This window comes from Littorina saxatilis, linkage group LG8 (genome assembly GCF_037325665.1).
Source record: "Littorina saxatilis isolate snail1 linkage group LG8, US_GU_Lsax_2.0, whole genome shotgun sequence".
Lineage (NCBI taxonomy): Eukaryota > Metazoa > Mollusca > Gastropoda > Littorinimorpha > Littorinidae > Littorina > Littorina saxatilis.
The window spans coordinates 8,231,854-8,246,244 of record NC_090252.1 but is presented as its reverse complement, the minus strand read 5'-3'; the positions used below and the strand labels follow the sequence as shown (position 1 = coordinate 8,246,244).

At 45.3% G+C, this 14,391-nt stretch overlaps 2 protein-coding genes across 2 annotated transcripts in view; one reads left to right on the top strand and one right to left on the bottom strand.

Annotated features, from left to right (window-relative positions):
* The window catches only part of LOC138972691 (uncharacterized), an 84,127-nt gene that overhangs the window by 5,026 nt on the left and 64,710 nt on the right, over positions 1-14,391 (bottom strand). The window lies entirely within an intron of this gene.
* LOC138972696 (caprin-2-like) lies at positions 7-14,083 on the top strand. Its single transcript, XM_070345351.1, has 4 exons — positions 7-155; positions 6,870-7,015; positions 8,140-8,473; positions 13,483-14,083. The coding sequence occupies exons 1-4, from the start codon at positions 134-136 to the stop codon at positions 13,896-13,898; spliced, it is 918 nt and encodes a 305-aa protein (XP_070201452.1). The 5' UTR covers positions 7-133; the 3' UTR covers positions 13,899-14,083.

The window sequence follows — 14,391 nt, the reverse complement described above, 5'->3', positions numbered from 1 at the left end:
TTTTTCCGGCCGCGTGGAGCTGACAGCCAATGCGGGGATAGTCATTCATCACGTGACAACAGGGGAAAAGGGAAACTACTCTGTGGAAGTGAATGCATTTGATAAAAGCGGTCAATTCGTCACTCTAAGAAGGATGGCATCGGTGATCATTGGAGGTGAGGAAACAGAAATAAAATAAACAAACCAACAAATAAGCAAACACACAAACAAGCAAACAAACAAAAAGAGATGTCAAAGAAAATTCCACGGAATGTTGTCTCTGATCATTTTAGGAGTTACTGGGTTAGAATTTTGATTTTTTTTTGTGTATATCAATTTAGAATGAGTGCGCTGCTAAAAGTGCCAAACTTTGCACTCAATCGCTTGTTAATTTTGAATAAAACTTAAAAACAGATTGACTTCAAAAGCGAGAATGCGGACAAATGACGTCATGAGCAAGGGGGGTCATCCTTTACTCTGTTTTTGCTCTTACATTTCAACGTGGAATTTTGAAAGTAGCGAGCAAGAAAAAAGAAGAGGTTGGGGGAGGGGGGTAGTATTAGATCTAGTCAAACCCTTTCGGAACCGATTGCAACACTGATCAAGAATAACCCGAGGAAAAGTTAACAATCTCTAAAGGATTGAAAACTCACCGATGGTGCATTTAAGGGTATTCTCAAAGAGTGCTAAACCTGAAAAGTTCCGTTTTTTATTCAGCCAAGACTGCTGCCGGTTTCGAGCTGAGAAGCTCTCACCAGGCAATCTCGTGGCATACAACGGAGTAGAAATCTCAAACTTCTATGCAAAAGAGAAATATCTTCGCGATATATATTCTTCTGCGTTCGACGGTTGTGTCTAGGGTCGTAGTTCCGCTGCTGTCGTGAACTGGAACGTCGCTTTCAGGTCTTCTGACGTTCCCCAGAGCTTGGTCTCCAGTGTAGCTCCTTCTGGCCAGATCTGGTTCCGCAGCAGAGTGAAGTTTGTGCATGTATTCAATACATGTTCTACTGTCTGGTCGGCCGCCCCACAATCGCACAATGCCGACTCTGCTACGCCGATCCTTTTCAGGTGCGCTTTAAAGCCGCAGTGCCCTGTACGCAGCCGGAAGATGGCAGTCTGCTCTGCACGGCTGAGGCGGTGGATGGGGTCTTGGTCTGGCTTGTAGCCTCCGTTTCTTTCTTTGAATGCTGTCTTCCAGCGATGCTTGATGAGGGTTTTGGTCTCTCGGAAGGACAGGCTGGTTTCTGGTTGTTCCTGTCTTCCTGCATCTTTGGCCAGACCATCCGCCTTCTCATTTCCAGCGATGCCGCAGTGCGCTGGAATCCACTGCAGAACTACGGAGGCTTTCTGGGACAAGTCGTTCAGGGACTTCTTCAGCTCTTCCACGAGGTGTTCTGCAGGGGCTGTGAGGACTTGTAGTGCGGACAGGCAGTCAGAGAGGAAGACAACCTTGGGTGGGGTTTCCTCAAGAGAGATGAGGAAGTCTGCAGCTGTATGGAGGGCAACAACTTCTGCTTTGAAGTTGGAGCAGAGAACACCGCATGGTGTGGTCAGTGTCTCTGGGGGTCTTCCTGGAATTTGAATGAAGACGCCACTTCCTCCGTTCTTGGTTGCGCACTCTGCCGAACCATCTGTATAAGCGTGGGTCCACTTGCTGGCTGGGTACCTCCTGTGTATTTCTTCCAGGGCAAGGGAGCGGAGGGCTGCATCACTCTGTTGCTGTTTTCCAGAGATGCCAGGAATGGACATCCTTACATGGAATCTCTGACTCTGGGGAGACCACGGCTTTTGATTGAGCCTCTCGCACTGGTCAGGGCTGGGTTGAAGGATGTCAGCATTCTCCCTCTGTTGTGCTTTCAGCTGATGGTTGGGGCTCTGGCGCTTCAAGCGGTTCTTGGTGAGAGCTTGGAACTTGCTGTGGAGCGGATGGCTCTCGAGTCTCTTGTGCTTCTCTCCTTGTATCAGAAGCTTTGCCTGTCGTCTGTCTTCCAACGGTTCGATGTTGGCCACCTTCTGCATCTCAGAGATGGGAGTGGTTTTCATCGCTCCAAGGACAGTCCTCAAGCCGAGGTTTTGGACTCGGTCCAGTCGTGCCTTGTTGGTCCTGGCTGCTGTGTTCCAGGAGCTTGATGCATACTCCAACACAGGCCTCACCGCCCCAGTGTACACTGTCTTCAGGATTTGGGAGTTGGCGCCCCATGTTGTTCCTGAGAGCTTTCTCATGATTGCGAGTCGTCGTATGCCTCTCGCCTCGATCTCCTCAAGGTGTGGTTTCCAGGTGAGGCGGGAGTCCAGCTTGACGCCGAGAAAGGTAGGCGTTTCGACCTGTGGTAGAGCCGACTCTCCCAACTTGAGGTTGACCTTTTCTTTGGATGTGGACAGGGAGAAGACGGTCGCAACGGACTTGACTCTGTTGAGCTGTAGTCCCCAGTCTTCGGTCCACTGGTGGATGCGCTTCACACCGTCCTGGATTCGGTGAGCGGCTGAGGTGGTGTGTTCAGCGCTGCTCCAGATGGCTAGATCGTCTGCGTGAAGCGTGTTGGAGACATGGCGAGGGATGGCGCTGGTGATGTCATTTATGTAGATGAGGAAGAGCGTGGGTGAAATTACTCCGCCTTGAGGCACACCTTCCCTCATCTTGACGCTCACACTGTGGTAGCCATCCAGGACAACTCTTGCCGACCTTTCGTGAAGGAAGGATTTGACCCATGTGTACATCCTCCCTGTGACGCCGCTCTGGCGCACTTTCAGGAGCAGGGCTTCCCTCCACACTCTGTCGAAGGCTTTCGAGAGATCGAAGAAGACGCCGACCACTTTGTGCTTCTGCTGAAACGCATCTTCTATGTCTTGCGCCAGGAGCGTCAGCTGGTCCTCGGTGTTTCTTTGGCCTCTGTAGCCTGTCTGAGTGGCGGCAAGGATGTTGTTGGACTCCAGATGCCATATGAGTCTGCGGTTCAGGATCCTCTCCATCAGCTTTCCTAGGCAGCTAAGTAGGCTGATGGGTCTGTAGCTTGCTGGGCTCTTTCGGTCTTTTCCTTTCTTGAGGATTGGAATGACGTGTGCCCTTTTCCATGATGAAGGAACTGCACCAGATCTCCAAGAGTGGTTGAAGAGTTTCAGCAGGGCGTGCTTGGCGTTGTTTCCAAAGTGCTTTATCATGTCGTTGCTGATGCCGTCTGGACCCGGAGCTTTCTTGCATTTCAAGGCTCTGATGGCTTCCTCGAGCTCATCCATACGGAGTGCAGAAGACATGCAACTGTTGGCCTTGTCGTGAATGAGAGTCTGTTGAAGCTGCTCTCGTACTGCTCTGGTTCGTTCTCTGGGCAAAGTTACTGTGCTGTCTTGTTGGTACATCCTGGCAAGGGTGTTGGCTGCTATTTTGCCCGTCTGAAACTCTCCGTTGGCTTCTAAGACTGTCTGTCTCTTCTCTGGTCGGTCGTTGTTCAGAGTTTTGGTGAGCTGCCACAGTTTGAAGGTGTCTTTATCCATGCTAAGGGACTGTGTTTTCTCATGCCAGCTGTTTCTGAGTTGCTGTAGTTTCACCTTGGTGAATTCGGCTTTGGCTTTGTTGTGGGCTGTCACAAGTTCATCAGTTGGGTTTTCCTCCATGGCTTCTCTGGCTGTGCAGACAGCATCATGAAGTTGTTGAAGATGGTCATTCCATCCAGGCTTGTAGTCGCGGCGTCGTCCCCTAGGTATGGTCTTTTTTGCTGCTTTCAGGACAGCTGCTGTGAAGTGTTCCGCTTGGTCGTTCAGGTTTTCGTCTTGGAGATCTAGTTTCCTGCAGTTCTCATCCAGTTTTCGTTCAAAATCGTTCCATCTGGCTTTCTTATAGTTCCAGCTTGGTTTCAGTTTCTGCCTGGTGGTTCTCACTTGTTCTTGAAGTTGGATGATGACTGGTTTGTGGTCGCTTCCTCCGAGCTGCTGGTTCACCTCTCGCTGTGCGATGCTGGCAATATCGTCTGTAGCGATGGCCAAGTCTGGGGTGCTAGTGGTGCGCCAGGACCTGGAGTAGTAGGTGGGAGGGTCATCCGGTCTATTCAGGAGGATCAGGTTGTTTTCAAACATCCAGTCTTCAAGGTCTTCACCCTTCCTGTCCAGTTCAGCATAGCCCCAACTAGGAGAGTGGCTGTTAAAATCTCCTGCAATGAGCCAATGTTCGGAGGCAGGCTGAAGATGCTGAAGATGCAGAGGTTTGGTCGGAGGGGAGTAGAGGTTGAAAAAGGTCATTGCTTTGTCCTCGGTGAAAACTTTGATCCCCAGGAGTTCCGAGGAGTCATCGTTCGACCTGTAGACTTCAGCTGCTGGGATGGTGTTTTTAACAAGCGTAAGAACGCCGCCTTTGGGTCCACCGGCTCTGTCCAAACGGAAGCTTTCATACCCTCTCATTGTGAAGCGGTGGTTCTCATTCAGATGAGTTTCCTGGACGCAGCAGATGTCGATGCTGTGGGTCTTCAGGAATTGTTGAAGGTCTTGTTTTTGTTTCTCACTCCCTCTGCGTTCCAATGCATAAGGGTGAAGTTGCCAGTCGCATTACTCCGTCCTTCCCTGGCGATCTCAGAAGGGTGGGAGCTGCCAGTCGCTGGGGGTGGGCTCCTTTGAGGCATGGAGCCCGGCACCGCCTCTACCTGGCTGGGTTCCATAGAGGCGACACCATCACGAACATTCGACCTAGACACAATCATTTGTCGTAGTAAGCGTAGACATCCGGTCTGCTCCCCGCCTAATGGCCGATGTCTTCCGTCTTCGGGGGACTACGTGGGTTTAAATTTGGAGTGGTCCTTCTCCTAGAGGAGTTTCCTTGCAGGGATAGTGAGCCTCCTCTGCCCTCGTTTTAATTTTGGAGTGATCTTCTCCTAGGACAGCTGCCTTCCAGGGTTGACGAGCCTGTCCTGCCCGGCTATTTAACCCATAGTTGGGGGTTGGTTCGTGGGCACCAGGGCGTATCCACACGCCGGTGGGCCTGCATGCCACACGTCTAGGGGCCAACCACCTCCGAGTCCTTGTAGTTCAGCCTGGGGCCTTTCGGTACCCAGTTCACGCCTGTCGCCACGATGGAGGCACTACAAAGGGCTTGCTGTGGAGAGGTTATGTACTGGCAGGAGAGACTGACGCAAGCAGCTGCTCTCTTTTCGCGTTGTCCTGAAAAGGACGGTGCTAGCCAGCGGTGAGGGCTGAAAGCGAGAGGTGACAAGCACGAAACACTTTGCCAACACACTAGACACATCACACAACCATTTGACAGGCGCGATATATATAAAATGGATGTAAGTGTGTGTGCCGGTCTGTCTATGGTCGCCATACCTCAGAGATGGATAGAGGCAGGAACAAGATAAAGTGCATGCACACTACCTATAGGAGCCGCAAATGTGCACCTGGGTTTTAGTTTCTTGATTCATTGTTTCCTTCCTCAGATTATGAATCTCCCCTTCAATAACAGCCTATAATTATAGTGCAAGACCAGTTCAGTGCCTAGCGTTCACATGTAGCAAGCACATAATGCCAGTGATATCAGAGACTCTCTATTGCTCCTATGACGGGAAGAAAGTAAGAAAAAACAAAAAGATCAGACAGTTCCGGAAAGTTCCAGAAGAGAAGGGAGGTAACTCTTACTTGGTTATACATTGAAAGGGAGGTAACTAAGATTTAGAAATGGAGAAGAAAAAATCAACCGGACAGTTCAGGAAATTTCTAGAAGCAAAAGGAGGTAACTCTTACTTTGTTATACAGTGAAGGGAGGTAACTCTACTCAATGCAGGTATGCGTGATCAGTCTTTACATAATATATAAAGTCGATGCCTGCTCCTCAAGTATCGAGCATCTTCCCAAGGAAGGGAGATAACTCATTTCAAAGTTATTTTTCAGCTAAAAGAGTGTGTTGATGGTAATTTACTTTTACACTGTCTCCCAGCCTTTCAATCCAAATGTATGAGCACACTTTTTCATCTATTCTTATCCTTATTGGAATAATATTCTAGATGTTTCTGGGAGAGGGGAGATCAGAAACACCCGGGCGAAGCCGGTGTCACGAACTGAAACCTCTGCTGAACAATCCTTCTCATTGCGATCAATGCGCTGGGGCCAATCTTGGACTTAACTTTGACCGATCGAACCATGGGTTAGGGTTCGGGTTAGGGTTCGGGTTAGGGTTAGGGTTAGGGTTAGGGTTAGGTTGTTCACGACCTGATTAATCTCCCCATGTTAGCGCATGCGCATTGACCGCATTGAGAAGGTTTGTTCAGGCAGAGTTTTCAGTTCGCGACACCGGGCCTGACTGCTAGTATATATATAAACCAAATGCTAACCCAGTATGCAGGAATCTCGCAAAAGTGAGTGTCTAGATTATAACATTTGGTTACTAACTATAATTCACATGTATGTAACCAATTATCATATTGTCATCATTTTCTTCTTCTTTTTATCTTCCTCTGTTATTTTGCAGTGTTTCAGTCGTGTGGATGACCTAGTAATACCCTGTAGATTCATTCTTTAAGGGGTTGACTTGTACAAATGATAAAAGAAGTGAGCTGGAGTCTTGTAATTAACACCGACCCGACGCATGTACTCTTTCTCCGGTAGCACATTTAAAATACTGTCTGTTCTAACCTGTTGCTCTCCAAAAAATCGCAACAACTCACACAAAGTCAACCCTGCGGAATGTATACGGGTATCTGTTATCAATAATGATAACTTATTCCACAAAATGTATTTTACTTCACATCTGCAGTAAGAGTTTTAATATTACCCCATCTACAAAGCGTTCTTTTTTGTTTTGATATAAATACAGGTACCCATTGGTTGGCAGAATACATTGTAATAAAGAAGCAATACCAACCGTTCAAATGTATTTGGTAGAAATCTCATTGTAATGTTGTTTACACACTTCACAGACGGCCTGATGACAACAGACGGTCATCTGCACGCGTCCCAGATGGCGGTGGCTGTGTTCAGGAATTCCACACAGCAATGGCACGTGGTGCTCGCCTGTGGTACATTCACCTACCATGACACCCCGCCCTTCACCCTACAGTGGACCGTGAGTTTTATTTTCACAACTGATATCTAACGGATTTATTTTGACATTTTCCTCAAGCAGACTGTGTGATGTACACTCTTTGTTAACAACAAGTTTGTCGGTGTCATTACGTGTTGTTGTTGTTGTTGTTGTTGTTGTTGTTGTTGTTGTTGTTGTTGTTGTTGTTGTTTATTGTTGTTGTTTATTGTTGTTGTTTGTTGTTGTTGTTGTTTGTTGTTGTTGTTTGTTGTTGTTTCTTGTTTGTTGTTGTTGTTTGTTGTTGTTGTTGTTGTTGGTTGTTGTTGTTTGTTTTTTTGTTGTTTGTTGTTGTTGTTTGTTGTTGTTGTTTGTTGTTGTTTGTTGTTGTTGTTGTTGTTGGTTGCTGTTGTTCGTTGTCGTTGTTTGCTGTTGTTGTTGTTGTTGTTGTTTGTTGTTGTCTGTTGTTGTTTGTTGTTGTTGTTGTTGTTGTTGTTTGTTGTTGTTGTTGTTGTTTGTTATCGTTGTTTGTTGTTGTATGTTGTTGGTGTTTGTTGTTTTGTTTGTTGTTGTTGTTGTTTGTTGCTGTTGTTGTTGTTGTTGTTTGTTGTTGTTGTTGTTGTGGTGGTTGCTGTTGTTGTTGTTGTTCTTCTTCTTCTTGTTCTTCTTCTTGTTCTTCTTGTTCTTGTTCTTGTTCTTGTTCTTCTTCTTCTTCTTCTTTCTGTTTTTTTCTTCTTTTCTTGTTGTTACATTTGGTTTGTTTTCTTTATGGTTTGCAAATACAAAAGCTTAGTTATTAGAACGTTAAATAACAAACATAACAAACAAAACGAAACGTCAACTAATATTATGCTACCACTAAGACAATGAGCAGCAACACTTAAATGGTTTCTGTCCTAATCTATCTGTACACACACTCACAGCAACTATGACCCACAGTGAAAAACATTCGTTGGCAATTGACATCGCCTTTGCAAAATTCTTCTCTGATTAGTGCTGAGGTGCACGCAAATGTTATTGCAACCCCATGAGATCTGGTTAAAATTGAGGTTTGCGTGTAATGTCAGCTAATGCAATCCCTCGGCTGGCTACCACTGGGTTGGTAACTTTGTCATGCATATCAGCCCAGGCTCGTAGTGGCTTACTACACGTATTCTCTCTGTCCTCAGACGCCGTCCGGTCAGTCCGTGTCCAGCTCCCAGTACAAGGAGGGACAGTTCCTGCTGCTGCTGGACAACCCTGTGTCGGGAGGGTCCTACACCTGTCGCGTTCCTGACAGCTCCGCGTCTGTCGCCTGTCTTCATGGCAACAGTACTGACGTCAGCTCCACTGTCGTTGTTGATGACGTCAAGTCTCGTCTGACGTTACTGGAGGCGGAGAATCGACAGGTGCATGCAGACAACAGACAGCTGCATGCAGACAACAGACAGCTGAAAGAAGAACAAAACCAAACCAACGCGCGCATCGACAGCGTGTCTACACTACTTAGTCAACACCTGCACGGTACATTTACTGCTACAGTGAAACCCCTCTTTACAGACCCCCCCCTTTTTTTTATACCCCCCTCCCAGATAACGACTTCCTCTTTTCTAAGATTTTGATTTTTCGACGTGCTGTTCGTAACATCCATAGGTTAACCCTAATTTCCAGATTCCCTCCTTTACAAGATCTGATTGTCAGACTCCCTCCTTTACAAGATCTGATTGTCAGACTCCCTCCTTTACAAGATCTGATTGTCAGACTCCCTCCTTTACAAGATCTGATTTTCTCAGATTGTTGGAGGTCTCAAGGCAGGGTTTCACTGTTCACGAAACACTGCTTCTGCCTGCCTCCGTCCTGCTCTGTGTGTGTGTTCTTTCTTTTCTTTCTTTATTTGGTGTTTAACGTCGTTTTCAACCGTTCAAGGTTATATCGCGACGGGGAAAGGGGGCGGGGATGGGATAGAGCCACTTGTTTCTTGTTCACAAAAGCACTAATCAAAAAATTGCTCCAGGGGCTTGCAACATAGTACATTATACAGCATGACTTCCCTTCTTTGTCTCTGTTAATCTAGGGAGAAAATATCCAGCGATATTTCTCCGTAGGCCTAAAGTTCGGCCATGACCTAGGCAAAATAACTTGCGCAGCCGCAGAAACAAGAAAATGGAAATCTTATGAAGCCGTCATCAACACGAACACAATGATTGCAGAAGCAAACTCTGTACCTACACGACCGAGACACAAGACTGATTATTTCACAGCTGCAAAGGGTAAGCTTACTCACGTCAGGTCTTCACTGACAAGCTAGGAACAGACGGAAAATTCCAAACAAAAGTAAATGACGTCAAAGTCTCTTTCGCTTTGCGTGTAACTTTGTCATGACGTCTTTTTGTGACGACAGTATACGCGACAATTTGTTCGCTTCCGGTGTCATTTTAGACTGAAAAGCAACTCAAAAGAAGGAGCTAAGCCTGTGTCTTGAAACAGCTGAAACACTCTTTTGGATTGCCGTTTTAATGTTAGGCCAAAAAAAAAAATAGGTGTGGTTACGGTAACATAGCCAAAAAAAATAGGGTAGGTAGGTCGGGATTTTTTTGTTTTTTTTGAATTTTTTCCAAAAAAACATATTTTTACGTTATTTTGCCAAAAAAACTAGATCTTTTTTCCCAAATGCCCAAAAAAAGTCTAGGGTCGCGCGAAAAAACTAGGGTCGGTCGGGTTACCGTAAACAGACCTTTTCTTTTTTTTGGCCTAACCAAAAAGTTAAAGAAAAAAAACAAGGTTCAGTTGCGAACTGACAGCGGATTGAGCATTTATTCCTGTTGATGAAGGTACGATTGAAGCTTTAATCTCTCCGTCAACCAACAAGACTAGATTTGTAGCAGACGAAAAACAAAGTGTGCGTTTTTCCCGTCTTGTGAAGGCGATTATGTCGTTATAAGTTATCTGTACGTTGTAATGACATTTCAAAACAAAATTTAGCTTTGATGCGTCACGGGATAATAAGCTTGTACGTTTTCATCCATGGAATTGTTTTTTTCGACTCGGCAGGGTGAATGAATTCATGATGTCTTTTCCGGAACTGGACAAAACTGGCCCTGCCAAGACTGAAACAAAATATAGTTCTACAACTTCTAGGCTTGGGTTGATTGCCCATGGTGAATTTGCAATGATTTGTTTCCACATCCCATGACAAATTCTCTTTACTTTGGTCATGCCATATATACGTTACAGCTCCGTCCATCCATGGTATCGCGTGATATTTTGTCTCGACGGGGTGAAAGAATATAATGACGTCACTCTCGGCAGAGCCTCGAGTGACGTCATCATATTCATTGACCCAGTCTCGACAAAATATCAGGCGATACCATGGATGGACGGAGCTGTAACTTATACATACAGCATGACTTCCCTTCTTTGTCTCTGTTAATCTAGGGAGAAAATATCCAGCGATATTTCTCCGTAGGCCTAAAGTTCGGCCATGACCTAGGCAAAATAACTTGCGCAGCCGCAGAAACAAGAAAATGGAAATCTTATGAAGCCGTCATCAACACGAACACAATGATTGCAGAAGCAAACTCTGTACCTACACGACCGAGACACAAGACTGATTATTTCACAGCTGCAAAGGGTAAGCTTACTCACGTCAGGTCTTCACTGACAAGCTAGGAACAGACGGAAAATTCCGAACAAAAGTAAATGACGTCAAAGTCTCTTTCGCTTTGCGTGTAACTTTGTCATGACGTCTTTTTGTGACGACAGTATACGCGACAATTTGTTCGCTTCCGGTGTCATTTTAGACTGAAAAGCAACTCAAAAGAAGGAGCTAAGCCTGTGTCTTGAAACAGCTGAAACACTCTTTTGGAGTGCCGTTTCAATGTTAACCAAAAAGTTAAAGAAAAAAAAACAAGGTTCAGTTGCGAACTGACAGCGGATTGAGCATTTATTCCTGTTGATGAAGGTACGATTGAAGCTTTAATCTCTCCGTCAACCAACAAGACTAGATTTGTAGCAGACGAAAAACAAAGTGTGCGTTTTTCCCGTCTTGTGAAGGCGATTATGTCGTTATAAGTTATCTGTACGTTGTAATGACATTTCAAAACAAAATTTAGCTTTGATGCGTCACGGGATAATAAGCTTGTACGTTTTCATCCATGGAATTGTTTTTTTCGACTCGGCAGGGTGAATGAATTCATGATGTCTTTTCCGGAACTGGACAAAACTGGCCCTGCCAAGACTGAAACAAAATATAGTTCTACAACTTCTAGGCTTGGGTTGATTGCCCATGGTGAATTTGCAATGATTTGTTTCCACATCCCATGACAAATTCTCTTTACTTTGGTCATGCCATATATACGTTACAGCTCCGTCCATCCATGGTATCGCCTGATATTTTGTCTCGACGGGGTGAAAGAATATAATGACGTCACTCTCGGCAGAGCCTCGAGTGACGTCATCATATTCATTGACCCAGTCTCGACAAAATATCAGGCGATACCATGGATGGACGGAGCTGTAACTTATACATATAGCATGACTTCCCTTCTTTGTCTCTGTTAATCTAGGGAGAAAATATCCAGCGATATTTCTCCGTAGGCCTAAAGTTCGGCCATGACCTAGGCAAAATAACTTGCGCAGCCGCAGAAACAAGAAAATGGAAATCTTATGAAGCCGTCATCAACACGAACACAATGATTGCAGAAGCAAACTCTGTACCTACACGACCGAGACACAAGACTGATTATTTCACAGCTGCAAAGGGTAAGCTTACTCACGTCAGGTCTTCACTGACAAGCTAGGAACAGACGGAAAATTCCAAACAAAAGTAAATGACGTCAAAGTCTCTTTCGCTTTGCGTGTAACTTTGTCATGACGTCTTTTTGTGACGACAGTATACGCGACAATTTGTTCGCTTCCGGTGTCATTTTAGACTGAAAAGCAACTCAAAAGAAGGAGCTAAGCCTGTGTCTTGAAACAGCTGAAACACTCTTTTGGAGTGCCGTTTCAATGTTAACCAAAAAGTTAAAGAAAAAAAACAAGGTTCAGTTGCGAACTGACAGCGGATTGAGCATTTATTCCTGTTGATGAAGGTACGATTGAAGCTTTAATCTCTCCGTCAACCAACAAGACTAGATTTGTAGCAGACGAAAAACAAAGTGTGCGTTTTTCCCGTCTTGTGAAGGCGATTATGTCGTTATAAGTTATCTGTACGTTGTAATGACATTTCAAAACAAAATTTAGCTTTGATGCGTCACGGGATAATAAGCTTGTACGTTTTCATCCATGGAATTGTTTTTTTCGACTCGGCAGGGTGAATGAATTCATGATGTCTTTTCCGGAACTGGACAAAACTGGCCCTGCCAAGACTGAAACAAAATATAGTTCTACAACTTCTAGGCTTGGGTTGATTGCCCATGGTGAATTTGCAATGATTTGTTTCCACATCCCATGACAAATTCTCTTTACTTTGGTCATGCCATATATACGTTACAGCTCCGTCCATCCATGGTATCGCGTGATATTTTGTCTCGACGGGGTGAAAGAATATAATGACGTCACTCTCGGCAAAGCCTCGAGTGACATCATATTCATTGACTCAGTCTCGACAAAATATCAGGCGATACCATGGATGGACGGAGCTGTAACTTATACATATGACCTTACTGGGAGAATGCAAGTTTCCAGTACAAAGGACTTAACATTTCTTACAATACATACTGCTTGACTAAAATATTTACAAACATTGACAATATTCTATACAAGAAACACTTAACAAGGGTAAAAGGAGAAACAGAATCCGTGAGTCGCCTCTTACGACATGCTGGGGAGCATCGGGTAAATTCTTCCCCCTAACCCGCGGAGGGTCTGTAGGCCTATGTGTGTGTGTGTGTGTGTGTGTGTGTGTGTGTGTGTGTGTGTGTGTGTATATGTGTGTGTTCGTGTGTGTGTGTGTGTGTGTGTATGTGTGTGTGTGTGTGTGTGTGCGTGCGTGCTTGCTTGCTTGCTTGAGTCGTTGAGTGCGTGTATGTGTGCGTAAATGCGTGCGTGCGAACGAGCGTGTGTGTGTGCATGTGTAAGGGTGTGCTTGTATGTATTCGCGTCTCTCTGTCTCTCTCTCTGTCTCTCTCTCTCTCTCTGTCTCTCTCTCTCTCTCTCTCTCTCTCTCTCTCTCTCTCTCTCTCTCTCTCTCTCTCTCTCTCTCTCTCTCTCTCTCTCTCTTTCATTGTTTCATTTCTTTCTGTTTTTGATTTATTTCGAGTATTTGCTTGGGAAAAAGGGGAAGAGGGCAATCAAGCGTGTGTGTGTGTGTGTGTGTGTGTGTGTGTGTGTGTTTGCTAGGGTGTGTCTGTATCTGTGTGTGTGTGTGTGTGTGTGTGTGTGTGTGTGTGTGTGTTTGCTAGGGTGTGTCTGTATCTATGTGTGTGTGTGTGTGTGTGTGTGTGTGTGTGTGTGTGTGTGTGTGTGCCAACATGTTTTTTTTTCTAGCACTTGATTTTCAATCGTTATAGTTGTATAGTTGTTATTTCCCACAGACGAGAGGACGAAGCGGGTCAGTTTCCTCGCCACAAACCTGAAGGACAACACTCCATCTTTCCATGACGTGCTCATCCTCACCACCGTCCACAACAACCAGGGCAACGGCTACAACCCGGCCACAGGCAAGTTCACCGCCCCCTACAACGGCACCTACTGCTTCATGTCCAGTCTGTGTGGATATGGCTCCGGTCATGTCATTTCTGTGTTTCTGATGGTGGATGGCAAGACGGAACTTTTCGTTGATACCCAATTTGGCAGTGCTGTGGACTATGACGCGGCCTCGCTGCAGGCTGTGGTGTCTGTACGTGCTGGTCAGTCTGTGTGGCTGCAGGTTAATGGTGACATCAATCAGTTCTATTCATATTCATATTCTAATTCTTTCAGTGGGTTCCTTGTTTCCTACGATCTTTGAAACAATCTGATGAAAGTAAAGGCGGGATGATGTGTTCACCCACCCCACCCTTTCCCCTACTCTTATCTTGCTTGTCAACCTGACGAAGGTTACTTTAATCCTATAGCAACAAATATCCTAAATTTGGTTACTGCCGTAATTATTATGATTTAATTATTTGTTTTTGAAAGTAAACTTGTAAGTGTGTTATACAGCATGACTTCCCTTCTTTGTCTCTGTTAATCTAGGGAGAAAATATCCAGCGATATTTCTCCGTAGGCCTAAAGTTCGGCCATGACCTAGGCAAAATAACTTGCGCAGCCGCAGAAACAAGAAAATGGAAATCTTATGAAGCCGTCATCAACACGAACACAATGATTGCAGAAGCAAACTCTGTACCTACACGACCGAGACACAAGACTGATTATTTCACAGCTGCAAAGGGTAAGCTTACTCACGTCAGGTCTTCACTGACAAGCTAGGAACAGACGGAAAATTCCGAACAAAAGTAAAT

What these genes read in the sequence shown, in the direction of transcription:
- LOC138972696 (XM_070345351.1), top strand. Translation starts at nt 134, where the DNA reads ATGGCATCGGTGATCATTGGAG. An exon ending in GGCATCGGTGATCATTGGAG is followed by an intron (nt 156 to 6,869) that starts GTGAGGAAACAG and finishes CACACTTCACAG; the next exon opens with ACGGCCTGATGACAACAGAC. An exon ending in CCTTCACCCTACAGTGGACC is followed by an intron (nt 7,016 to 8,139) that starts GTGAGTTTTATT and finishes CTCTGTCCTCAG; the next exon opens with ACGCCGTCCGGTCAGTCCGT.